General features: G+C 41.1%; 1 protein-coding gene across 1 annotated transcript in view; it reads left to right on the forward strand.

Moving 5' to 3' along the window:
• The window catches only part of ADGRG4 (adhesion G protein-coupled receptor G4), a 155,830-nt gene that overhangs the window by 36,663 nt on the left and 93,189 nt on the right, over positions 1 to 25,978 (forward strand). The window contains exons 3-6 of the mRNA XM_075538483.1: positions 14,588 to 20,500; positions 21,497 to 21,591; positions 23,269 to 23,333; positions 24,775 to 24,814. Coding sequence (XP_075394598.1) covers positions 14,588 to 20,500; positions 21,497 to 21,591; positions 23,269 to 23,333; positions 24,775 to 24,814 — 6,113 coding nt within the window. The remainder of the gene's footprint in view (positions 1 to 14,587; positions 20,501 to 21,496; positions 21,592 to 23,268; positions 23,334 to 24,774; positions 24,815 to 25,978) is intronic.

The raw sequence follows: 25,978 nt of genomic DNA on the forward strand, positions 1-25,978 counted from the left end.
AACCCTATAGGAGATAGTATAACTATCTCCCAGCGTTTCCAAGTCTGTGAATAATTTTTTTAAAAATTATTTTTAGATGAATCAGGTGAAGATTTAATGAATAGCTTATCAGTTTTACATTCAATAGTTCTAACACATTTTGTTTGGTTCACCCATTTCAATCCTTTCAGTATACCGTTACGTATCCCACTTCCTCCCTCCCAAAGTTTCCTGTTTGAGTTCTCCTTTGTTTAGAACCCTCTGTCTTTGGGTAAATGCTGCCCTTTTGATCCTTTAAAAAAATAATTTAATTGGGGTCTCATACAACTCTTATCACAATACATACATACATCCATTGTGTCAAGCACATTTGTACATTTGTTGCCATCATCATTCTCTTTTTTTTATTTTTTATTTTATTTTTTTTTAACCTTCATCATTCTCAAAACATTTGCTTTCTGCTTGAGCCCCTAGCATTAGCTCCTTATTTTCCCCCTCATTTGTCCCCTTAACACAGGGCAGATCTGAAGGGTGACTAAAGGCCATAGTCTTGAGGGTCTCACCAGACTCTATCCAACCAGTAAGCATGATTTTGAGTTTTGTTCCATATTTTTCTCCCCTTGTATTCAAGAGCTTTTAATGTTGGTAGTGGTGGCTGGGCACCCTATAGTTCTGGTCTCAGGGTGATTAAGACTGATGTTTGTGTGGTCCATTAGTCCACTGGACTAATTGTTTCCATGTCTTTCGACGTTCATCATTCTATTTTCCTCCACATGGGGAGAAATCACCTTACATGGCTGCTCACCTGCTTTTAAGATCTCAGCCACTTCTAATCGAAGTCGGATGTGGAATGTTGTCGTCATGAACTGTGTTACAACAGTTGACCTTGGTGTGCCCCAAGATTATGGCCCTGATCCTCTGAGCCAGTGACTCATATCCTCAAGGTGTTTGGTTATGTCTAAGAAGTTTTAATAACTTTGCCCTCTGCTTGCTTCACCACATTCATGAATATATTGGCATAAAAATCTATAACTATCACAAAAAACACACAAACAAACTAATTGCCGTTGAGTCGATGCTGACTCATGACAACCATATAGAGCAGGGTACGAATGTCCCTGTGGGTTTCTGAGACTGTAAATCTTTTAAATTTTATTTGTATTTGTCTGAGAGTGTAAATATTTATGGGAATAGAAAACTCCATATTTCTCCTGGAGGAGTGGCTGGTGGTCTTGAACTGCTGACCTTGCAGTTAGCAGCCCAGTGTGTAACCCCTATGCAACCTACCATGGCTCCTTCATAGATACAGATGGTCTCTCTCAAATCTAGATATATTAATGGGTACACTCTCATTCTCTCTCCCACATATAATCAACCTGTGTGCTTATTCAAGCATCTACTCATAGATCACTGCTGTTGCAGGACTTTGTGTATAAAAATATATTCCCCTGTTGTCTCGAACTATTTTTTAAAAAGGTTTTTATTGTGAATTAGGTGGGGGTCTACATATCAGATCATAATTTTTTGCATTCAACTGCTTAACACAGTAAACCTCCCAACTGTTGCTTTTAACTTTGCAAAGCAGTGCTTTTCCCTGACTCCATCATTTTTGCCCAACTTTCTCTTATTGTGTATTAACATATAAAACCTCTTGGCTTCACCCACGTTAACTCCTCTACCTTCTGGCCTCTGACTTTTCCCTCCTCCGTTCCCCACTTACACCTCTTCAGCATCAGAAATGTTTGCTTTAGTATGAAACACTTTTCTTGAAATTTTAGAATAGTCATCTCATAGAATATATGTCATTTTCTGATTGACTACCTTCACTGAGCAGCATGTCCTCTATAGGTTTCTTCATGTTTTGAGGTGTTTTGCAGACTCATCATTATTTTTAAACGTTTCACAGTGTTTCCATTGTGTGTATGTGCTAAAGTTTGTTAATCTATTCTTATGCTGCTGGACCTTTAGATGGTTTCCCTCCTTTTGCTATTGTGATTAGTGCTGTGAGATACATAGGTGTGCAGATGTCTGTTTTTGTGGATCTTACTTCTCTAGAATATGTACCAGTTTGAAGGATTTCTGGGTCCTATGGTATTATCCCACCGTGGTATTTTCAGTCATTTATGGTCTAGCTGCAATAAATCCCATTAGGTAATGGACTTCTTTGAATTCATTTTGTGTTGTTTCTTTTTTAAAATTCATCGTGTTTGGGGTCCACTCATCTTTTTCAATGTGTTAGCTTTTGGAAGTTTTTCCACCACTATTCTTTCTAGTATCTATTCAACCACAGTCTTCTTTTTTTTCTTCTAATGCTTTGATGTTATAAATGTTGTATGCTTCATTATTATCGCACAGTTCCCTGGGCTCTATTGTTTATCATATACTATTCCCTCCTTGCTGTTTACGTGGGGATGGATTCTATTGCTCTGTCCTCACGTCAACTGATTTTCTTATTCCATCTCCACTTACTATTGAGTCCACCCAGGGGTGAAGAAACATTGTGGGGGCTATATCTGGCCCCCAATGTTGATGGTTGTTAAGTCAGGGATCAGACATGCCTCGACCTGAAGGCACTCAATGCCAGCTTTGTGGGCCAGCAAACCCAGATCTCCAAATATGTGACCAGACTCACCCCACTCCACAAGCCAGCCTCCTACCCCAAAGCACTCAGCTTTGCTTGCTCTGTGGGCTGGGAAGTCTACCGCTCTCTCTCGTGCTCCAGCTCCTGGTTCAGTTGTTGGCTGCCGTTTCTCTGTCACTCTGCTGGTGACCTGGCTCCTGGATTTTGAAAGTTCAATGTACAGGGATCTCAGGGCCCAAAGACAGACACATCTTACTCCTAAAGTCCTTGTCAGAGAATTCTAACATTAGATTTTGGTGTACGTTGATTAGCTTTTCTCATTCAAGTTGTGATTTTCTTGGTTCATGGTATGATTGCTGATTTCTCAATAGTATTGGGTAATTTTGTCAATCATGTTAGGACAATCTGGCTTCTATTTTAATCTTTTATCTTAGCAGGCAGTCATTCCACTTAGTTTAAGCACACATGTCTTGGCCTACTTTGGGGTGTGTGGGGGGTGCAATTTTCAGAGTCTTTGTGGAATCATTTTGATCTGCTTGGCTTGTCAGGTGCTTTCACCTAGCGTTCCTAGTGTTGCCTGAGGGCGCATGCGGAGTTTTGTCAGGCTGGGTTGCCATGTGTGTTTCAGAAGAGGAGGGATGCAGTGGAATTTCCTTACATGCACCCCTTAGCTTCCCTGGCATTTCTGGGCAAGTAAGAAACAGTCTTGGGCCAGGCTTCCTGACTGGGTTACTTGTTACTCTGTCCCCTTTTTCTGTTATGCCCACTCACTTCTGATGCCTTTGGGAAGGTGAGGAACATATGGGGCCTACAGGAACAATGTCACTATGTAGACAGCGCTACCCAGCCATTGGTGTCTTTGGGTGATTAAGAGGAATCACAGGTCTAACGCTATCGCTGACTGCTGATTGTCAGCAGGGCTCCAAGTTCGTCCCCCTTCCAAGTGGTGTCTAGTTTGCCTGAGATTGTCAGAGAAATTCCCCGTGATTCCAAAAGCCAGAGGAGCATATGTAGGTTGTCTTCTCTTGCTAGGTTGGTGGTCAGGAATGGGAGGTCCTGGGCCACCTGCTTATGGGTTAGGAGAGGCAAGCTGGCTGTGCTATTGTGTTGTGCCTCTAGTTACGGCTTCCAAATCAATTTGCTTTCTTCTTATCATCTTGTCGAATTTTTCCTTTGGTTGCCCCTTGCTCCATTTCTAGATTTTATATTTATATGTAGTAAAAGGAGCAGGGGAAAGTATGTCAATGCCATCTTGAGCTGTTTAGAAGCCTGCATTTTCTTTTAAGGTCCACATTTGGGCAGGAGTAATATGTGTGTAGAGAAATGGGGTGCAGAAAAGTGATAGAGATGATATGATTTACATGAAGCCTCTTCATGGTTCATTCATTTACAACATTGTATTTGTGATCAGGACAAGAATTAAATTCAGTGGGGCTAAGTGTAGAAATTATGAATAACAACAACAATGAGTAAAACACTCAAAAGCCCTTCGTGCATGGGAATATATTCTAAGTCTTTTAGAAATAACAGTGAACAGAAAATATGAATTATTGAATTAAAGCTGAAACAAAACAACCAATAGTGCACGTGGATTGAAGACAAAAGGATACTAAACCATTTAAGCTCTTGAAGAAATGTATAATCATAATGAGTTTACACTGCAGAACAACAGTCTTGAAAAATGGCATCAACCCATTATCATTAATTGCTAGATTAAAGATAAAAGTATCTTTAATCCCTATGGCTCCTGTTTTTACAAATCTACCTAAATTTGACTGGATTGCTTTTGTTTTAGGGTATGAATGATTCTCCAAGTCAACCCTTGTTTCAGGGCATAGCAGGCATTTGGGATCTCAATTGGGATTTGATGCTTACTTTGACAACAATGCCTGAGGGTTTTGCTTTAACGCAGTGATGGTCTCCTCCAAGGTTTTAGTCTCACTATTTTGGGTCATTGCTGTCTCTTGAGTTCGTCAGAATGTGCGTGGCTTCACTTTTTATGTGTTAATCTGGGTAGACTAGAGAAACAAATCCATAGACCAGGCGTTCTCAAACTATGGCCCGCGGGCCACATGTGGCCCGCCGAGGACATTTATTTGGCCCACTGGGTGTTTTTGCCCCGTTTGTTTTTTTACTTCAAAATAAGATAGGTGCAGTGTGCATAGGAATTTGTTCATAGTTTTTTTTTAAAGCTATAGTCTGGCCCTCCAATGGGTCTGAGAGACAGTGAACTGGCCCCCTGTTTAAAAAGTTTGAGGACCCCTGCCATAGACACTCATATGTGTATAAGAAAGAGCTTTATATACAAGAGCAGTTGAATATTGAGAAAACATCCCAGCCCAGTCCATATCAAGTCCATAAATCCGATATTAGCCCATCTGTCTGATACCAATCTACAAAGTTCTCTTCAGACTCACAAAACACATGCAATGACACAAAATGCAGGAAGATCACAGGCCAGTGGATGAGAAGTCTTGTGGATCCAGTGGCATTATAAGCATCTCAGCACTGGCAGGGGTCTCTACGTGACTTCTGTGGGTCCAGAGATCTGGCTCCATCAACCTCTCTCCATATGTCGTCTCCACAGGATGTCTCGCAGGGTGTGAGCTGAGACAGTGTGTCTCCCACCTCCACGGAGCAAATATAGGAGTTCCCAGAATCCTCAGGAGAAGGCCATGCCCACACGTAGAACTCATGGGCTTTTATCCTGATTGACAGGCTAGACTCCACCCCCACACTCTTAATCCTCAAATTGATACGAGATTATGTAACTACCACAATGATCAAAATTTGATTCTCCTTGGTTATTTTGGGTAGAGTTTCTTCCTTCCTTCATTCCTTCTTGGCTTTTGATGGCTGAGTGTAAATCCAAAACAGGCACTTGTGGATGCTAGATAATTGAAGCATTGCCACATACTGTTGCTTCGTTTCTAAATGTTTCATCTGTTGAAGTCGTATCTTCATAAAATTGTACTTCTCTAGACTTCATCTCTAAATGTGGGGCTTGAACGTAATCTCTGAGAATTGGTTCTAAAATGTCGTAATTTTAATTAATGAACTTAAGTCTTAATTAATAAACATTTCAGAGGAATAAAACTGGATACAGTAGTACTTCAGGAGCAACATAAGATCAATACTTCTTAATAATTTCTGATACTTAGAATGCCACCTACTGTATATTCTCGAGTATAAGCTGACCTGAATATCAGCCAAAACACCAAATTTTACCACAGAAACCACATTAAAAAATGTGCTGAAAAACTCGGCTTATACATATGTATATACAGTATTTGGGAATTAAAAAAAATAAAATTTACATTTATTTTGAGATGCTTATTGGAGGTACTAGTAACAATTATTATATCTATGGTTCAACCCTCTCTATCTAAAAAAAATATTGCCTAATTCCCATCTTCTGTGTCTGTAAGAGTTTCCTGTGCTTGTATGGATTCTTCTTAACACTCTTTACACCAAAGAAGACAACTTAGGTTTTGAGGGTAGCATTTTTTGTTTCCTAAAGGAGTAAATACAGTTCAGTTATTAATATTTTGTAGAGTAGTGAAATTGCAAAATCTCCTTTCAATTAGTGCATTTGTAGAGTGATTCAGACTCTGGGTTGTAGTATTCCTTGACTGTACTAGAAGTGATATTCTAGCAGAGAAGTTTGCTAAGCCACTAGGCTGAGGGTCCCGCCATTTGCAAACTAGGGAAACCAAAAGCCTAACAAGTCTCCTTTTGCTTGCTTAGTATGAACAAACTTGAAAGCAGAAAGCTTGTTTTGCTGAAATATATCAGTCTTGCTAAGGCCTAATGGAAAGCAAATCTCTGACAATTGAAACGTCATAAAGTTACTGCAAAAATACTGTATTGTTTACGAAGGCTGGCGGTGACTTCAAGCCACAGATATTTATTGTCTCACAGTTCTGGAGGCTAGAAATTCTGAATTTTGTGTGTCAGCAAGGCTGTTCTTTCCCTAGGAGAAGATTTTTCATTTTCCTCATCTCACTCAAAAGTCTGGTAGCTTAACTCCAATCTTTGTCTTTAATCCATGGCCTTCTTCTCTCCATGTATATCTGTACCTGTGTCTTTTCTCGTTCATGAGGGCACCTGTCATATTTGCTTAGGCCTCCCCCCATGTTAACTAATTATACCTACAAAATTCTGTTTACAGGTAAATGGATTTTGGCCTCTACTTAAATCTTCCCTCAGTACAAGAATGGTTTGTCCTACTAATGTGACACTGTATGATAGTCACCTTCCCGACACGATCGCTGAAGACAAAATGGGTGCATAAGCAAATGTGGTAAAGAAAGCTCATGGTGTCCGGCTCTCAAAAGATAGAGCATCTGGGGTTTTAAAGGCTTGAAGAGAAACAAGCGGCCATCTAGCAGAGAAGCAACAAGGCCCACATGGAAGAAGCACACCAGCCTGTGTGATCATGAAGTGTTGATGGGAATGGGTATCAGATTTTCAAAAACAAGCAATCAAATTGACATGAAGGAGCAGGAACAAAGTGAAGACCCAAAACCCATCTGTAAGATCATTGGACAATCCTCCACAGAAGGACCACATGGAAAGGATGGTAAACCCAGGGTGTGGTATAGCACTGATGAAACACATAAGTCTCCGCTAGTTCTTTAAGATTTCTTCCCTTTACTATGTTTTTTTGTTTTACCTCATTAATCTTGTTAGACCTGTATAATTAAGAGTGTTCAATACATGAAAGCCAAGATAAATAGCCCTTCAGAAACAGTAATGGGAGTAATGATTCCCTGGTCAGGACGTGGGGGAGGACAGGGGCAAAATACATTCTATTTCCATGAAAATAAGGTCACATTCACAGGTACTAGGGGTTAGGACTTCAATCTCTCTATCTGTCTCTCTCTAGAGGTAGAGGGGGTTGGGATACAGTTTGATCTATAGCAGACTTTCCTCTGGTCCTACATAATTATTGCTAAACCCACCATCTTCGAAAAGATGAATACATTTTTAGAATTTACTCTAAATCCAAAATTTCATCTAAATCAACTAAAAAAGCCCCAAATCTCATCTTCTATATCATCAAACAGGATATGGGTGAGTTCCAGATTTTTCCTGGGGCAAAATCCCTCTCCATTCTGTGCCTATGAAACTGAAAAAACAAACCATCTGTTTCCAAAACACCTTCTGTAACCAAAAAGGTGGTGACTTTACTCTGGAACCAGGGAGATAGTGATTGATATAGGTGTTCCCAGAGCACCTATATCAACGGCTCCTTCCTTCTTTCATAAGGACACAATTCAACCCATAGCAAGTACTTCTTGCCTAACTTAGAATTCACGCCCTTAAAAATGTCTGTACTTTTATCAACTCATTAAAAAAATTAACTACAGGCTTCTGCATGTCATTCATTCTACTTGCTACTGACCACAAAAACCCTAAAAAAAGCAAAGCATCCCACACATACCTCAGACTCTCTGGATACACCAATTTAAAAGTAATTTTAATGCTCAAGACAATGACGCAAGTTAGTAAGTAGATTGTCTAACATCACATTTATTCCTAGATCATAGGTAATATGTTTCTGAAGCAAATAAATTCAAAGTAATAATTTCTCCCAAAGTAAATATGCATGACTTCATTTTAGGTGATTTGATTTATATTAGAAAAAGATTATGTATGACTCAGTCCTGAATTTTACTATGTACTAGTTTAATTTGGATGCTTCGCCAGCACCCCAATTTTCACTTGTCCAACTCTGAACTGGGTGTTCTTCCGACTGAGGCCACCTTCCTAATTTACCCCCCCCCCCACCTTTTTATTATGGAATAGTCTTTATTGTCAATAAGAGTAAAAGCGCATTTAATAAACTCATTTATTTAAATGCCAAGTCCAATTCCAGTTGACCCTAACATTACTAGGTTAAATTTCATTAAAATAATTGTAGCGCTATTTCTTAACTGTCTAATTGTTGTACCTGGCAGAACCGATTTTAAGGGTAGCTGAGGGCACGTTCTGATAGTTAGCTAGCATGAGGCAAAAAAGTCCCAAACCTCCCATCCTGTTTCTTTTCCTTCATGATACTTCACAATGGTGTTCCCTTGCCAACAATCAATACTGACTATTGCAGAAACCTTTCAACTTCATCCCCTCGACCATTACCTTCAACCTCACCCTTCTACCATCCCCTCAATCTCACCGACTGGGGCTAAGGAGCATTGGCCGCTCCTTGGCTTGGTAGTGTTTGGTTGAGAAAACAGTGCAAAGGCCATATCTGATCTCTGGCTTCCTTATTGTGGAAAGGCAGAGACCAGATGTGTCTCCATCCTCTATCCTTCTTACCTATTCAAATTTACCCATTTTATTAATGCCCCCAGTACTCTTTGAGTTGTCTAAAAGTAGAATTAGAGTTCCCTGAGATTTCTCTGTCGTTTGAATCTTTCTTTACTTTAAAAAATTTCAATCATTTTATTGGGGACCCATACAATTCTTATCACAATCCATACATACATCCATTGTGTCAAGCACATATATACATTTGTTGACATCATCATTCTCAAAACATTTGCCTTGTAATCGAGCCCTTAATATCGGCTCCTCATTTCCCCCTTCCCTCCCCACTCCCCCTCCCTCATGAACCCTTCATAATTCATAAATTATTATTATTTTGTCATATGTTACACTGTCCGACATCTACCCCCGCCCTCTTCTCTGCTGTCCACCCCCCAGGGAGGAGGCTATACTTAGATTCTTGTAATTGGTTCCCCCTTGCCACCCCACCTTCCTTCCAGCCTCCAGGCATCGCCACTCTCACCACTGGTCCTGAAGGGGTCATCTGTGCTGGATTCCCTGTGTTTCCAGTTGCTATCTGTACCAATGTACATCCTCGGGTCTAGCCAGATTTGTAAGGTAGAATTGGGATCATGATGGGGGGGGGGGGGGAGCAGCGAGGAATCATGTAAGAACTAGAGGAAAGTTACATGTTTCATCGTTGTTATCCTGCACCCTGACTGGCTCATCTCTTCCCCACAACCCTTCAGAAAGGGGGTGTCCAGTTGCCTACCAATGGGCTTTGAGTCTGCGCTCTGCTCTCACCCTCTTTTACAATGATATGATTATTTGTTCTTTGATGCTTGATACCTGATCCTGTCAACAGCTCGTGGTCACACAGGCTGGTGTGCTTCTTCCATGTGGGCTTTGTTGCTTCTGAGCTAGATGACCGCCTGTTTATCTTCAAGCCTTTAAGACCCCAGACGCTATATCTTTTGATAGCCGGGCACCATCAGCTTTCTTCACCACATTTTTTTATGCACACGTTTGTCTTCAGTGATCATATCGGGAAGGTGGGCACCCACTGATATGATTTTTTGTTCTTTCATGTCTGATAACTGGTCCCTTGTACACCTTGTGGTAAGACAGGCTGGTGTGCTTCTTCCACGTGGGCTTTGATGCTTCTCAGCTAGATGGCCACTTGTTTATCTTTAAGCCTTTAAGACCCCAGATGCTATATCTTTTGATAGTCAGGCACCATCAGCTTTCTTCACCACATTTAATTATGCACCCATGTGTCTTCAGCGATGGTGTCAGGAAGGTGTGCATCCTGGAATGCCAATTTAATAGAACAACGTGTTCTTGCATTGAGTAAGTACTTGAGTGGAGGCCCAATGTCCATCTGCTACCTTAATACTAAACCCATAAATATATGCATGTAGATCTATTTCTCCACCCTCCTATATAAATATATTTACATCTGTACATGCCAGTATTTAGACCTTTATAAATACCCTTTGTCACCTTGTTCTTTCCTCTATTTCCTTTTACTTTCCTCTTGTCCCACTACCATGCTCAGCCTTCATTTGGGTTTCAGTAATTTCTGTCAGTTACACTGCCCTTGCTGAATCCCTACCAGGCCTCTCAAACCTGTGCCACTGATTTTGGATCACTTGTTGCTCCCCTGTCCCTGGGTTGGTCAGCACCACCTCCTTACCCCCGCCTCCTCCTCTCCCATGCCCCCCCGCTGAACCATTGGTCCCTTTGCTTTCTCCTCCAGACTATTCATCCAGCCTATCTTATCTAGATAGATCTGTAGAGATAATAATATACACCAAAACCCAAGCCATAGCAAGATAGGTGATGAATGAGAACACAGTAATGACAACAAAAAAGAAAACAAATGACTCATAAAAGAATAAATTAATTAAAAGAAAAAAATTAAAATAAAGAAAAACGTGTAAAGAGATCAAGGTCTGATTTTTGATCTCTAGGCGTGTCCTTCAGTCAGGTCTGATGAGGTACCACGCTTTGGCCCCAGAGTCTGTCCTTTGTGCTCCCTCAGAGGCTCCCTGCTCTGCTCCCACGCTTGCTCTGCCGCACATTTTTAGTGTTTTGCCTCAGTGTCACGTGGTCAGTCGGGGTCAATCCCGACACTGAGTCTCCAGTGTTGTCCCCTTTAGGGCCCTCGGCCAATAAGGGTCGGCGTGTCTTGTAGTGGGATCAGCCATATGGACCACTCTGTGCATTGGCTGTTCAGATCGGGGATATCATCCTCCAGGCCTGATGGGCCAGGATATGCTCCACCCTCTCTTCCTCCCCCTTCATTTGCTCCTGTGTGCCTTGATCAGATATGCCCCTCTCCCCTAGCTGGAGGTTCAGTGCCATCCTCTAAAGAAAGTTCTTCTAGGGGGGATGGGCAGTTGCCCACGTAGCTGGTATAGGGGTGGAGCCCTCAGCCCCTCCACTGGCTTCTCACTCCTTGCCGGCACGCTGCATTTATCTGACACTGGATTTCAGTTTGGTCCCTCTTTCTCTCTGGAGACACAAATAATACCCTCTCCTTGGGTGGGTCAGTGCAATATTACCCTGCCACACATCTTTTTTCCCCCCTCTTTCTCCCCACCCCCCGCCATTTTAGTTGGCTACCATATGTGCCCCTGGATTGGTCTGGCCTCTGCCATATTACCTGGACCTCACTCCTGGATTGTTTGTATATAGTAGCTTTTTCCCAGTGCCCCCTTTGTATTTTTCTTTTATAAACTTACCTCAGCAGACTCATGTTGTACTTGTCCTTTTGTGCTTTGCATAATTTCCTCCAGTTCTTCCCATGAGTCAATATGCTTCAAGAGTGCTTTAGAGCATTCTTGGTTTGCTTTGTGAGTGGAAATCACACAGAAAAAAGGGGTTCCGGAGAGACCCTAGCACCCTAGTTCTAATTTCAGGACTCCACCTCCCCGTTTCCTTCACCTTACCTCCCAATTTTCTGGTCTGGCAGTATGAACTCTGGACGGTGAGTCCTATTGAGTCGCCATTTTCCCATGAGTATATTGTTTGCATCTCTTAACACTTTTACTAGACCTTGTTATAGTTTCCTTCCCAATAGCAGTTCAGTTAGGGATTCCCAAAGTGCTTTCATCTCATTCCAAGCTTCTTATTTTTACTTAGCGTTAGGAAAATGAGTTTTCCTGAGGATATGAAGCATGAGGTGAGATATGAAGGATGAGTAGAAGTTGATCAAGTGAAGAAGGATATGAAGAAGATTTTAAGCAAAAATAGCAGCATACACAAAACAATTCATTCGTATTCCTTTATTTCTCCAGTGAAATTTAAAATATGTTCAATCTCTTTCCATAAAAAGTAAACCCCTCACATTCCTACCCAGGTACTATTTTATCATTCTTCTTTTCTCACATTCAAATGCCTTTAAAGAAAGTTTATATATAATGGTTGTTATGTATTATGTTGCTATTGTTATGAACTATTGAATCTCCTGTGACTCATAGTAATCCTGTACAACAGAATAAAACATGCCCGGGGACCTGCACCATCCTCATGATGGCTTTCATGTTTGAGCCTACGATTGCAGCCAAGATGTCAGTCCATTTCATCAAGCGTCTGCCTTTTTTTCGCTGCTCCCACCCCACTTTACCAACATGGTGTCCTTTTGCAGGGACTCATCTCTCCTCATAACAAACCCCAAAGAATGCGAGACAAAATCTCACCATCCTTGTTTCTAAGGAGAATTTTGGTTGTATTTCTTCCAAGACAGATTTATTTGCCCTCTCAGAAGCTCCTGGTACTTTTCTTTATCTTTGCCAATACCACAATTCACATGCATTGATTCTTCTTTCGTCTTCCTTATTTATTGTTTAACGTTCACGTGAATCTGAGGTGATTGAAAAGATCATGGCTTGAGTCAGGCACACCTTTGCTCTTTAACGTTTTTAAAAGGTCTCTTGCAGAAGATTTCCCAGTGCAGAACGTCATTTGATTTCTTGGCTGTTGCTTCCATGAACCAGATGATCCAAGTATGTCAAATCCTTGACAATCTTTGCTCTGTTTATCATGATGTTGCTTATTGCTCCAGTGTGAGGATTTTTGCTTTATTTACATTGAGGTGTAATCTGTACTGAAGGCGTCAGTCTTTGATCTGCATCAATGAGTGCTTCAAGTCCTCTTCACTTTCAGCAAGCAAGGTTGTTTCAGCTGCATACTGCAGCTTGTTAACGAGCCTGCCTCCAATCCTCTTGCCACGTTTGTTCTTCCTATAGCCTATCGTCTTGGGTTATTTGCTCAGCATACAGCTTGAGTAAGTATGTGAAAGTTTACAACCATGATGCACACCTTTCCTGATTTTAATCCGTGCAGTATTTTCTAGTTCTGTTCAGACGACTTCCTCATGGTCTATGTACAGGTCACACGTGAGTACAATTAAGTGTTGGGGAATTACCAATCTTTGTACTGTTAACCATAGTTTGTTATGATCCAAACAATTAAAGGCCTTTGCATAATCGGTAAAACACACGTAACCACCTTCCTGGTCTTTTCTGCTCTCAGTCAAGATCCATCAGAGGTAAATAATGATATCCCTCATTCCTTGTCCTCTTCTGAATCAGACTTGAATTTCTGGTTACTCTTTGTTAATGTACTGCTGCAACAGTTTTTAAGCAAAATGTTACATGTGTGAGTAGTGATGCTAGATAATTTCTGCATCCTGTTGGACACCTCGCTGTAATGGGCTCAAATCTGAATCTGTTCTCATCAGTAGGCCTGGTAGCTGTCTTCTAACTTTCTTGTCATAGACTAGTAAGTGCTCATAGGTCTGCATCAGTTTGTTGAAACATTTCTATTGGTATTTCATTTTTTTACCAATGCCTTCAGTGCAGCTTGGATTTCTTCCTTCAATATTATCAGTTCTTGATTATATGTTACCTTTTGAAGTGGTATGAATGTCAACCAGGTACTTTGGGGAAGTGACTGAGTGTATTTCTTCCATCTTCTTTTGATGTCTCCTACATCATTTGATATTTTGCCCATAGAATCCTTCAACTCATATCAAGATTGGAATTTTTTCTTTTGTTCCATTAGCTTGATGTATACCGAGCATGTTCCCTTTAGATTTTCTAACTAAGTATTTGAACACCTCATTGTAATACTTTATCTTTTCTTCTCAAATTTCCATTTGAAAATTTCTGTTTAACTCTTTCACTTCATTTCTTCCATGGATTGAGTTATGTCTCCTTTAAAGATATGTTGAAGTCCAAAGTCCTAGTAGTCATGAATGAGACCTTGTTTAGAAATCTAGTCTTTTTGAGATCATAGGAAGCCTGATGGTATAGTTGGGCTAATAACCACAAGGTTAGCAGTTCACAAACCACCAGCTGCTCTGCAGGCAAAAATATATATCTTCATCCCATATTATTCTTTTTTCCATCCTGGCTAAATCACCATCATCTCTCAACCGGACTTAACTATATATGCATATATAATTATAGTTTGTGTGAAAATTTACAGAGTACATTAGTTTCCATTCAACAATTTATACACATTTTGTTTTGTGACATTGGTTGCAGTTCCCCCAATGTAATAGCACTCTCCCCACTTTCTCTCTGGGTCCTGTTTCCATTTGTACATCTCAAGTAATCCAATGGTTTGATTATATTTGATTAGTTCCTCTTAAAAATATGGGAAGAAATTATAGAGCAATTTCTTAAATAATTTTCTTTTGACTTATATAGATGCATGTAAAATAACACATTTTCTTCAATTTTTCAGTTGTTTCTGATAATATAACAACCCCAGGAACAAGTACAACTCTTTCGCAACAGATACATTTCACAACTCCATCCCAAATTACTGGACTAAACCTCGGAAAGCCTTCAGATTCCTCTACAGTGATATCTAAAAGTAATCCTGTGTTTGAAACTAGTTGCACAACTGTATCATATTCCAATAGAACATATCCACCTCTGGAAACAACAACTGCATCAAAGAATTTTCCGTCTACAGCTGCGACATCTGCATTAGCAGCAGGTATTTTGTCTACGCCAGCAGCCGTTACATCACCTACAAAGAGTACATCCAAAATCACTACTAAAAATTCCATGAAAACAAGTAAATTCCTATCGCCAGAAAGGACAATGACAACGAAAACGGCAGAATCTCTTACTTCTGAAACCTTTCATCCAATGACAGCTACTGATTTTCTATACACATCTGGATTCCCCCAGAATTCCCTTGTATCTAAAACTTCATCAGCTAGATCTCAGACAGCCTTTCTGAAGACGACATCTCTTTTCTCATCAATTGAATCAACTTCTGTGCCTACAACCTCCACAGCTATTGGGACACGCCCCTTCTCCACAACTGACCAGGCATTTCTTCCATCTTCAGCTGCTGGAACTGTACCATGGTCTACGGTGGAGCAGGCGTTAACTACAACTGCTCACACTGGGGCTGCATCAGTATTCCCACCTGAGATTGCGCTCAACTTCACAGCTGCTCCCGTGGAGTCTGTACTTACTAGAAATCAGACCGCATCTACAGTTTATCCAGTGACTCTTTCAACTAGGTCTATTGAGACTAAAACTGCCCCAAGAACCACTGTAATGGATTCGGCATCTATAAATTTCCAGACTGGCTCTTCATCCAACATGGAGGATGCCATCTCTGCCTCTGTGACGAAAGAGGCCTCTTCCATAGCCCTTTCTTTCAGGACATCCTCTTCGCTCACGGGAGCTCAGAGTGTCCAGACAGTTCCTGATGCTGAGACTGCAATGACAGTCTTATTGCCTGGAATCACACTTGCACCTATGGTGACTGAAACCATTGCCCTCCCAACAGTCACAGGGCTAGTATATACACAGAACGTGACCACAGCAGGTGAAAGCACGCTTCCTTTGAATTCTACTAGATCAGCTTCCACAGCCAAGGCGCTGGAGTTAGGCCCCACAACTCTAACTGATGAAACGACTCATGCATTGTTCACTAATGAGACCACTTGGACTTCTGGGCCAGACCAGCATCTCGTGACATCGATAAATACGAGCACCATATTTACATTTATGCCTAATGAAAATTTCACATCATCATTCCGTGGGAGTACTTCTAATGCAGAAAATTCATTCACAACAGTTCATATTACCATTCCACCAGACACATTCACAGAAAGTGAGGCTACTACGGCTACTGATGCTGTTATTGCTGCTACAGCTAGATATACAACAGTTCTATCCAAATTGACATCTCCGTGGTTTGCCAACCTCTCCACAATTTCTGGAGCCATGTCTGTACCCAAATCATCTGAGTCTAAAGCGACCACCTTACAATTAAAACCCACCCCTATGTTCACAGTAGCCACAAATGAGCTTCTTTCTACACCAAGGGAAACAGTTCCACCAGAAGATATGAAATCTACCCTTGCTGTTATTGAGTCATATTTTTCTACTGAGAACCCTTCTGAGACCACGCAAACAGAAGCAAAAAGTGCAATTCCATCTGAAGAGACAACAGGCTTTATTTCAACGTCGGTGACAGCACAACTCCTCAATGCTACTCTGACAAGGCAAGAAACAACTTCCAGTGATCTTAGGGACAAGTCAGCTACAGCAGTGACACCCGAGGTTTCTCCATTTCCCACCAAACTGGAGGCAACGCATGGATCTGCACAAAAGGTGACAGCCGCGATCACCATGTCCCCTGTTCCGAATAGCGACACGATTACTACTCCAGTGGACAATAAAACTGCAACTGCCGCGGTTCGAGAAAGTTGGCTTTCAACAAAATCTATGAAAAGCACGTCTCCGAGTTTGAGTCCATACACCGGAACTACAGAAATCTTTCATTCCACCCACACCTCTACAGCATGCTGGATGTCAGAGACTCCACCTGAGGGGAATTCAGCTCCATCTCCCACTTCTGAGCACTCACAGACATTCCCTGACCTCCTGGATGTGTCCACTCCAAGGACACTTGGAAACATTGTCGCCACTGCTGCAGACAGTACACCAATGGTGTCCTGGTCTGCTGGTACCTTACCTCCATCTCCCCCTTCCCCAGCAACTCCCGGACCCCCTACCCATATGGTCTCAGTGTCAGTTAATGACTCTACTGTCACCTCTTTGATGGTATCTGATGAGACTAAGGTGACCATGACTGAGTCCCCAACACTGGCCAGGACTTTCTCCACATCTGCACTTTCAGATCCCTTAACCCTTCCATCAGCTGCAGTGACGACAGCATCAGTGACAATATGGGGCCAGAGTCCTTCTACAGCCAACAATGCCATGCCTAGCCACACAGACTCTGTTCTCACCACTTCAGAAGTGACAGTGACCTCTTTGACAGAAGCTCCAGTCCCTTCACCGAGCCCCCCTACTCTTATGACAACTCATGTTGGTATCACCCTTCCTTCCATCTCATCTGACACAGTAACTCCATCCACACACCCTCTTACCCATTCCGCATCTCTCCCTGACAACATTCCTGTTATGTCCTCCACTCGTGTGTTTGCAACCACAACGACACCAGCCACAACCCTACCTACATCTGAAGCGGCAGAGGCTACTTTGAGTGGAGGCACAGATGTTCCTAGCTTGGTGACTGGCACTACAGAAACTTCTGTTGTTGATGAGACCATGCCATCACATACCTCTACCAGCAAGCTTACTACCTCAGTAGACAGTCACAATTCTCAATTTTCCACACACCTTGTAGACACACCTGTTCCCACCCTATTGATGAAAGATACCTCTATTGTATCATCTGACAAAGAACAAATGATCACCTCCTTGGGAAATACTCCAAAGACTATGGAAGCAATAGAAACGTCCCCATCAAAGATGCCTTTTACTTCATATTCCCATGGCACCTCATCCTTGGAAATGCCAGAGACAGAAACCATAACAATTTCCAGTATCCAAGCACATTCGCCTTCAGAGATTCCACTTGGGACTCTGCCTGAAGGAAGTTCAGCTTTATATCCCACTTCTGGAAGCACACTTAATGCACCTCCCTTGACCTCAACTAACACAGTAGATGCTCACTTTTCAGAAATGTCTACCAGTGCTGGGGAAACCACTCTCCGTTCACAAGCTCAGACAGTCCCTACACTTTCATCTTCTCAAAAGGGAAACATGAGTACCCTCACAGTACATACTCCCAGGTCTGTGGAAATGACAGCCAGCGTCACTTCTGTAACCCACCCTGTCTCATTCCAGCAGGACACTTCTTTTGTAGAGACTTCATCTTACAGGGCAACCAGATTATCCACTTCTATGAGCATCGGCACAACTACTTCTCAGCTGCCTTCGCTCAGGACTCAACCGGTGATCACTTCAGTTTTCGCTCCTCTTTATAAAAGCACACAGACTTCCTCTGGGTCCTTGTCTCTTTCCACAACCGGACTGTCCAATGCCAACTTTACAGTGATTTCTACTAATGACAAGAACACCACAGTCCTTTCTGTTCCAAGTGTACCGACGCTGGGGAAAACCTCAACGGCAACCCCTGTTCCTACCTCCCAGATGGCCTCACTGCCAATTACTGTCACAGCTTTCACTTCCAGAAGTGTTTCGGACACACCCACAATGCCAGTGACTAAGCCTTCTAAAACAACATACGCGGGTTGTTTGAGAAGTCCATCGGTAGTCACTTTGGGGCCGATTTCTGAGATCTCCTCCCTGCCAGTTAATGACTCTACTTCCTCACCTGCAGTGCCTTTTTCTGATACTTCCACAATTGAGTCCTTCTCTACTTTATTGTCTCCACCAGCCCCAAGAACTACCACGACAACAGAAATATCTACAGTTGATGTCATAGCTGTGACATACACTTGGCCTACTGCAAAAGACACCATGGTTTCTTCTGCTTTGACCACTTCCGAAATGACAAAGACGTCTTCTGGGATCACACCTACATCGTTTTCCTCTCGGAAAACGTCAACTTTTCCCTCAGTGAAAACCACCCCTACCACCACTGACTTTTCTCTACTCAGTTCTGAAAACAATGAAGCTATTTCCTCCTCACCAATGGCCACTTTGCCACCAATTCTATCAACAACCCAAGAGCTATCTAAAGAAGTTGAGACTACAACTCTGAACTTATTACCTGGGATGACTGACATCTCCCGATCTACTGTGAGCAGTGGTCGAGTGACAGGTTTCACAGATATTTATTCTAGCACTATTGTCCCTGAAAATATGCCTTCATCTTTCCCTTCACATAATATCCATACCTCCCGGAGTAAGCCGGCTTCGTCCTCTTTAACTGACTTTCACAGTACTCCAGGACCCACAAGAAGTGCGAAAGTCCCCACTTCCACTTTTTCTGAGACAGGAAAGATAACTTCCCTGTCAGAAAATATTTCTTTAACAGATGAACTAACAAAAAGTGCCACATCTGTGAATACTTCTACTTCACATCCTTTGCTGACCCCATCTTTAGCAACCCCGTTCTCTTTCACACCATTTTTAAATTTACCTCACAGTACTGATGCTTACTTTACTACTACAACAACGTCTCCAGTCCCTACATCCCAAGTGGTTGAATTTCCTGTGCAGGGAACAGTGGTAACATCTAGTACCTCCCAGTCCTTGCTTAAGACTCCCTGGAATGCACCCACAGCTACAGATATTCAATGGTCCACTTCCATCACTGTTCCTACACCGACATCCAACAGAATAGAAACCGAAACGCCACCACGGCTCCCAGTATCGTGGCCAATGTTCACGGCCTCTCAAACTGGCCTTGTATCAGAAGGTGCGACCTCAGAATCATCAATCCGCACCTCTGGAATTCCGCCTACTTTGGGGTTCTCGGAGAATCCTCTATTGGCATCTTCTCCAAGTGCCGCCCCTCCCCCCTTGCAGACCTTTGAGATGACCACCACCCCCGCTTTAGCTCCTGGAATCACGCTTCCAGTGCCATCTTCTGGTGTCCTTGCCGAAGCTACCCTTTCAAAGGCTGCTGCTTCACTCATTCAGACGTGGGTTCCGTTTAGTCTTCCTTCAAGTTCCCCCTTGACAACTCTATCCCAGACTCCTCAAGCTATGACTTCCTCTACACTAGAGAAGTCACAATCCACACTTCTGGCTTCTGACATGACACCAACACCCTCATTCACTGCCTTGACAACTTTCCCCTTTGCCATTGAAGGCCCTGTCCTCACTAGAACCACTTTCATACCTACAATGGCTCATATCACAACTGGCTTCCCAACTTCTCTCCAAATGTCCAGAGAAGCCACAGAAGACAATGGAGACATTTCTACACGCCCAGGGGGATCCCCCAGAACCACTGTGATGGCCAACTCCAGGACTGTGTCTCAACTTCCATCCTTTAGCATGATAAGCATGTCACCTCTTATAACTAACCAAAACTCAGCTATTGGTTCCGTTCCTCTGTCTAGCCCTACAATAGCATCTTCATGGGGCAGTGCCCCAGCTGGACCAACATCCCCTACTTCAGTTCTTTCTAAGCCCACACTGGACTCACTTCCAAATATAGTCACTATTGCTTCCACTGCCACTGAAGCCTCATTTCCGCTTAAATCCACTGGAATAACACATCCTTCTATAGCAACAGTGTCTTCATTAATCTCTTCCTCTTATGAGACAACCTGGCTCCACTCCACGCCTTCCTTTCTGTCTAGAGGAACAATGACTTCAACTCTCGCTGCTGAGTCTACAGGTACTATTGTACAATATGCCATTGTATTTTTAAAATTTCCCATCCCTAGCAGAATCTATGCACAATGGGCTAAACGGTCTCCAAAAATGACCAGCTCTCTGAAGGAAGGAGAGTATAATAAAGAAGGGTGCAGTGGGGTTTCTTATATTCTTCAGACAGTGAGTACAGCAGATACCTGATCAAAACACAGACTTCTGCAGCCATCTTGTTTATTTTTACTTTTTTCAAATATAACACAAATGTATATTTCCACCCGCTGTGACTTTTTAATTCTCCTTTCCACGGGGTTTTCCCCTGAGCCCCTGATTCTGACTCTAACAATGTCAACATGGACCAAGGACCTCACCCCATCCCCAATAAAAGGATTATATAGCCTTCTACCCAGTCATATTGACCTTATCTCAGAAAGCAGCAGATGTCCTTGCCTTTATCAGTGCCCCGTACATAGGTCTCCACCTATTCCAATCTCCTCCTGCTGGATGGGATTATTTACCATGGCTAGGGAGTATTTGGTATCCATAGTGCCCCAAATTGGATGCTTCCTCAGTATCCAACCTACCAAGATGGAAATCTGATCAGATTAATCATAAGAGAAATGGGGTCAGAAGAAGAGGCAAGCCTTCAACAGAAAGGCACAGGAAGAAACAGGTATTTTCTTAGTACAGATGACCATGCAAAATAATTTTCAGCGTGGCCATTGAATGGCCTGGGAATCTGGAAAGCTGAGGATGTGGGGGTAATTTGTAGAAAAAGAAAGGTGCTGAAACAGTTAAAGCAAAAAAAGAAAAGAAAAGAAAAGAAAAAAATCCCAAACCCGTAGATGGTGATATCTTTTTTGGTACTTAATATAGTGCCGAAAGTGCTGGTCCTTGCTCTTAGATTTAACCAAAGATTATTCAATTTGAGTGAAGATGAAATTACTTTGACCCAATTTACCGAAAGTCAGATATCTTGAACCAAATAAAAGGATAAAATTAATCTTATTTTTAATTACAGTTTCCTTCTACAATATTGTAATGAACTTCTCAGTCACTGATGGAGAGCCAAGGATCCTTATCACCAGTGTAATAAATAAATTTGCAGAATACTGGGTAAAACAACATTTTTAAATATTTATGCTCATAGAAATATAGATGAATGTGTACAAGAGTGTACACACATGCAGGAGGGTAAGTTAAAAAATATTGCTACTGGGCTTCCAGTTCATGGATGCACAGGTTTATTCCAAACAAAACGTGCTTAAACATGTCTCTGCCATCAGTAGAGGCTGTACACAATTCTCTCAGTAACACATTTGTCGTAGTCTCTTTAGGGTGCCTTCAAAAACAGGTCCGATCAAACCTGGCTTCCGAGGGGACCTGATAGACCAGTTAAATTCAAGGCAGAGGGACCAATTCAAGGTTTTGGTGACTTGTTTTTTTTTAGGGAGGCGGGGACTTTTTTTTTTTAATTCCAAAGGAGTAATGTTAAAAGATTTTCTTGAAGCCTAAAGACATTCACAGAGGCATGTTATGAAGATCTTTTATGAAAATTGAAAATGCATTCGTGAGAAAAAGAGGAATTACCCCCCCCCCATTCCGACAATTTACCTGCTTATTCTTAGAGAATAGCAAGGGCTGTCCTAGGAGAATTTTGTTCGGAAACATCACCCTTATTCACCTTAAAAGCCTTGCTATTGACCTTTCAGATTTCCTTTTGTTCCGCAAACTCAATGAACATTTAAAGGGAACGCAATTTGGGTCCCTTGAGTATGCCAAAATTGTTATTTTTACATGGTGAAAATCAGAGTGCAGAAACACTACCTTGAGAAATGTATAGACCTAGCTGGGAGAATATGTCGAGAAATAATAGCTTCATATTTTCAGGTTTGTGTTTAAAAGAGGTTTCTAGGATTTTGTAGCAATACTTTTTGACTTACTCTCTATCTATCTATCTATCTATCTATCTATCTATCTATCTATCTATCTATCTATCTATCTATCTGTTGAGACTGAGTAGATTTAAACTAGGTTTTGTTTTTTACTGCTTATTTCACAACTAACAGTTTTTCCTACAAGCATCAGGAAAGCATGTGCAGTTTCTATTACATAATGCCAATAAAAAAAGTCTTCCTGGGGTGGTATAATTTTAATTTGCTTACATGTGTACATTTCCTTTCACTGACACAAATTCTCTGAGTTGCAGCCAAATTTTGAAGTATTTTGAGCATATTCCTGTGGGTCCATGCAGATCATCGCATCCACTTTAATGGATGCACAGTGTGTCAGTAGATTATTGTAATGCAGTTATTTTTTCCTTTTAATGTAGGCATCTATTGGTGGACACTTAGGTTGCTTCTATTCTTTCCCCTTTTTATAAGCACTATGAAAAATGTCCTTTCAATAAATGTTGGAGGCATTTAAGTATGCTTATTAGATACATTTCTGGAATTGGCATTGCAAGATCAAAGGGCATGGATTTTACATGTTAATCGCTATTGCTAAATTACATCCCAGATTTATGTTATACAAATTTGCCCCCCCCAACATTAACCGGTAGGGTCTTTTTCCCCCGCACTCTTCTCATCAGCATTTATTTTGAAGTGTATATGACATGATTATAGTGCTTGAAAATGGGTGGGCAAAATGTAAATTGAAAACCTGAGTGGAGCCTATGGAAAAAATGAATGCAGCTTAATGATCACATTGTCCCAGGTGACTGATTTTCCTGGGTTAAGATAGAGGAGCATGAATACTAAAACTGACATTTTGTTTTATTTTGTTTTACAGTTGAATTCTATATTTCAGGATAGTGAGTTCGTTCTTGCCAATTTGGCTACCCAAATTAAAAACAGGTATGTGGATGTTATCTACTGTGGGCCATAATTTGAGGGCATTTGGGGTGTTTTCATATCCAAAGAGGTTCTCCTTTGTTTACGCCTGAGTCTTGTATTGTTCAGTCATATCTTCCTTTCTAAATGTAGATCCTTTCTGGAATGAAGAAGAAATTTGCATTAAGTTACTGAGCTAATGGGAAAAGAAAGTAAATAGGCAAAACAGTGGAAATGAATGGAATTACTTTTAAGGATCCCTGTAGCTCAAAAAATTCTATGAAGTTATTTTTTCCCCCTCCAAATCATGCTTCAAAGGGATGAAAGGCGAAGATGGCCATTGCATGTGAATTTCAAAGGCCTTTTATTTTCGGACACTGCATTTTTTATAGTTCCAAATTTCACAAGGAACTTGAAATGTCAGGAATGTTGAGTAGTCCATGGTTTGCTAAAGCACAAAATCAGAAAAGTGATGGCAGTGAAAGCAACAGGCTTTCAGTAATAGTAAGGAAAATGGTCACCTGGGAAATATTTCTTGAGATCTTGCCTAATGTGTATGTCAACAGTAGTCCTTGTGTTAAAGGAAAACCCTGAAGCAGTTCTTTGTAAAATAAGCATACCTCTGTATACCATATTAAGGTGGTTTTTAAAAGTACATGTAGCTTGCCTCTTACTACGTACTGAGATTTCAATTATGCTAACGTGTTCAGATATAAATAGGTTCAAGAAGGTTCATATAAATGAATGCCTATAAACGTATGATAGGTTATTGAAAGAAAAAGTTAGGGATGTTTGGAGTATACAACATTATTCTAAAATGCATCTATTTTTGTTCTTTATTACAAAGGGAATAAGTGGCCACTTGGAAATCATAAAGCTTTCTAGAAATATATAGCATGGATAATGAAAAGTTATGGAAACTTAACTCTTCCCTACCACTGAGAGCTCCTGGTAGCAACTTTCATTTCTTGGTATATTAGTTTAAATTTGTTTCTGTGCATCTACCAAGAGAATGTCATCCAACTCTATGGACTGTTTTCTAGTCTTCCTACTTTGCTGTAGAATACATCTTGTACATCTTCTCATGCTAATATTCAAAGATCTAGCTTAGTCATTTTAATGGCTGAGCTGGATACTTTGTATGGATGCACATATCATCATGTATTTATTCTATTACCTCCTGGTGAATATTAGGGTTATTTTCACCCTTGTATATGTATTTTATGCACTCTGACTGGTGCTACTATGGGATAGGTTCCTGGAAGGGAGCTAGCTCACTAGCATTTTGATCTGCAAGAAATCATGCTTTTTCCAAGTGTTCCCTTGGAGTTCTATTATTATTTTCTCCTGAATGTGGGGGTTCTACTGTTCTGTCACAAATCTGCCTTTCTTCTGATCTTGTGTCCTCATGCATTTGGTACTCCATTTGCTTTTTTCTGTAATCTTTGTGCTGCTTTTGATACAGAGACACGCTTGAGGAAGAAATGACCATGGACAGAACTATTGTAAGTAATTTTTCAAAAGGAATGTACTTGTGACCCATTATGAACCTGATTACCAGTACCAGTTGTCAATTCTGGCTCATGGGGACCCATGTGTGTCAGAGTAGTACTGAACTGCATAGGATTTTTCAATGACTGATTTTTCAGAAATAAATTGCTAGGCATTTCTTCCAAGGAACAGTTGAATGGATTTCAACCTTTCGGTTAGCAGCTGAGCATGTTACACTTGGGGACACAGAGATACAGAAATAACTCTTTCAACATTGGGCGCGACTCACTAGTGATAATTACTTTTCTCGGGTTGGACACAAGAACTTAGCAAGAAAGCCATCCTCTGCTTTTTAAACTAGCCATGTGGCAGTTTTATGAGGTCTATTCCTTTTAGCCTACGCGACACTGAAATTGTAAATGGTAGGTGTAAATTCTTGTTAGTAAACGTGATTTTTATTAAAAGGTTCTTCCAAGATGGATACAATAAACCCAACCTCTAGTTGTACCGATTTGAGGTAATTTTTTAGAAAACTAACTCCTACCACCTTTCTCCCAATTATCGGTATTTATTCCAGCATAGTGCAAACAGTCAGTGTGCTTGGTACCTTGGAAGAAAGACTTGGTAATCTACATCTGGATCTGCCTCTTAAAAGAAATAGCCATTTTTTGGTACCCTATGGAGTACAATTCTACTTTGACATACATGGCATTGCAATGAGCTGGAATTGACTCGACAGCAACTGTTCATTGCATTGCCTGAAAGTTTTACAAGATGATGTCAGAAATGATTAGTAAGCATTGAACTTTCTAGGTATTTAAATATGAGCTACACAATTTGGTTATGCAAAATACAATCAAACTTCCAGTATATTCTAAATTATCTGTTGTCACTAAAAATATTCACCTTCTATGAATAACTGAGTGAAAATATTTATCACATTTTAATAAATAATATGACGCAACCAATATTCCTCTTAACTAATAAGTATAACAGTGGGTAACGTGGTCTCTAGAGTTAGCTGCTTGGGTAATAATTCCTATTCTTCCCTTTCCTATAGTGAGACCTTGGGAAACTTAATGAATCTTCCTCTATCTGGGGTTCTGAAAGTATGGAATGTGATATTTTATGTAAAGCTCAGGGCTTTGTTAATGTTATAAGCTGTGGTGGAGTTGGCA

The sequence above is a fragment of the Tenrec ecaudatus genome, chromosome X (assembly GCF_050624435.1).
Source record: "Tenrec ecaudatus isolate mTenEca1 chromosome X, mTenEca1.hap1, whole genome shotgun sequence".
In the NCBI taxonomy this organism is placed as follows: domain Eukaryota; kingdom Metazoa; phylum Chordata; class Mammalia; order Afrosoricida; family Tenrecidae; genus Tenrec; species Tenrec ecaudatus.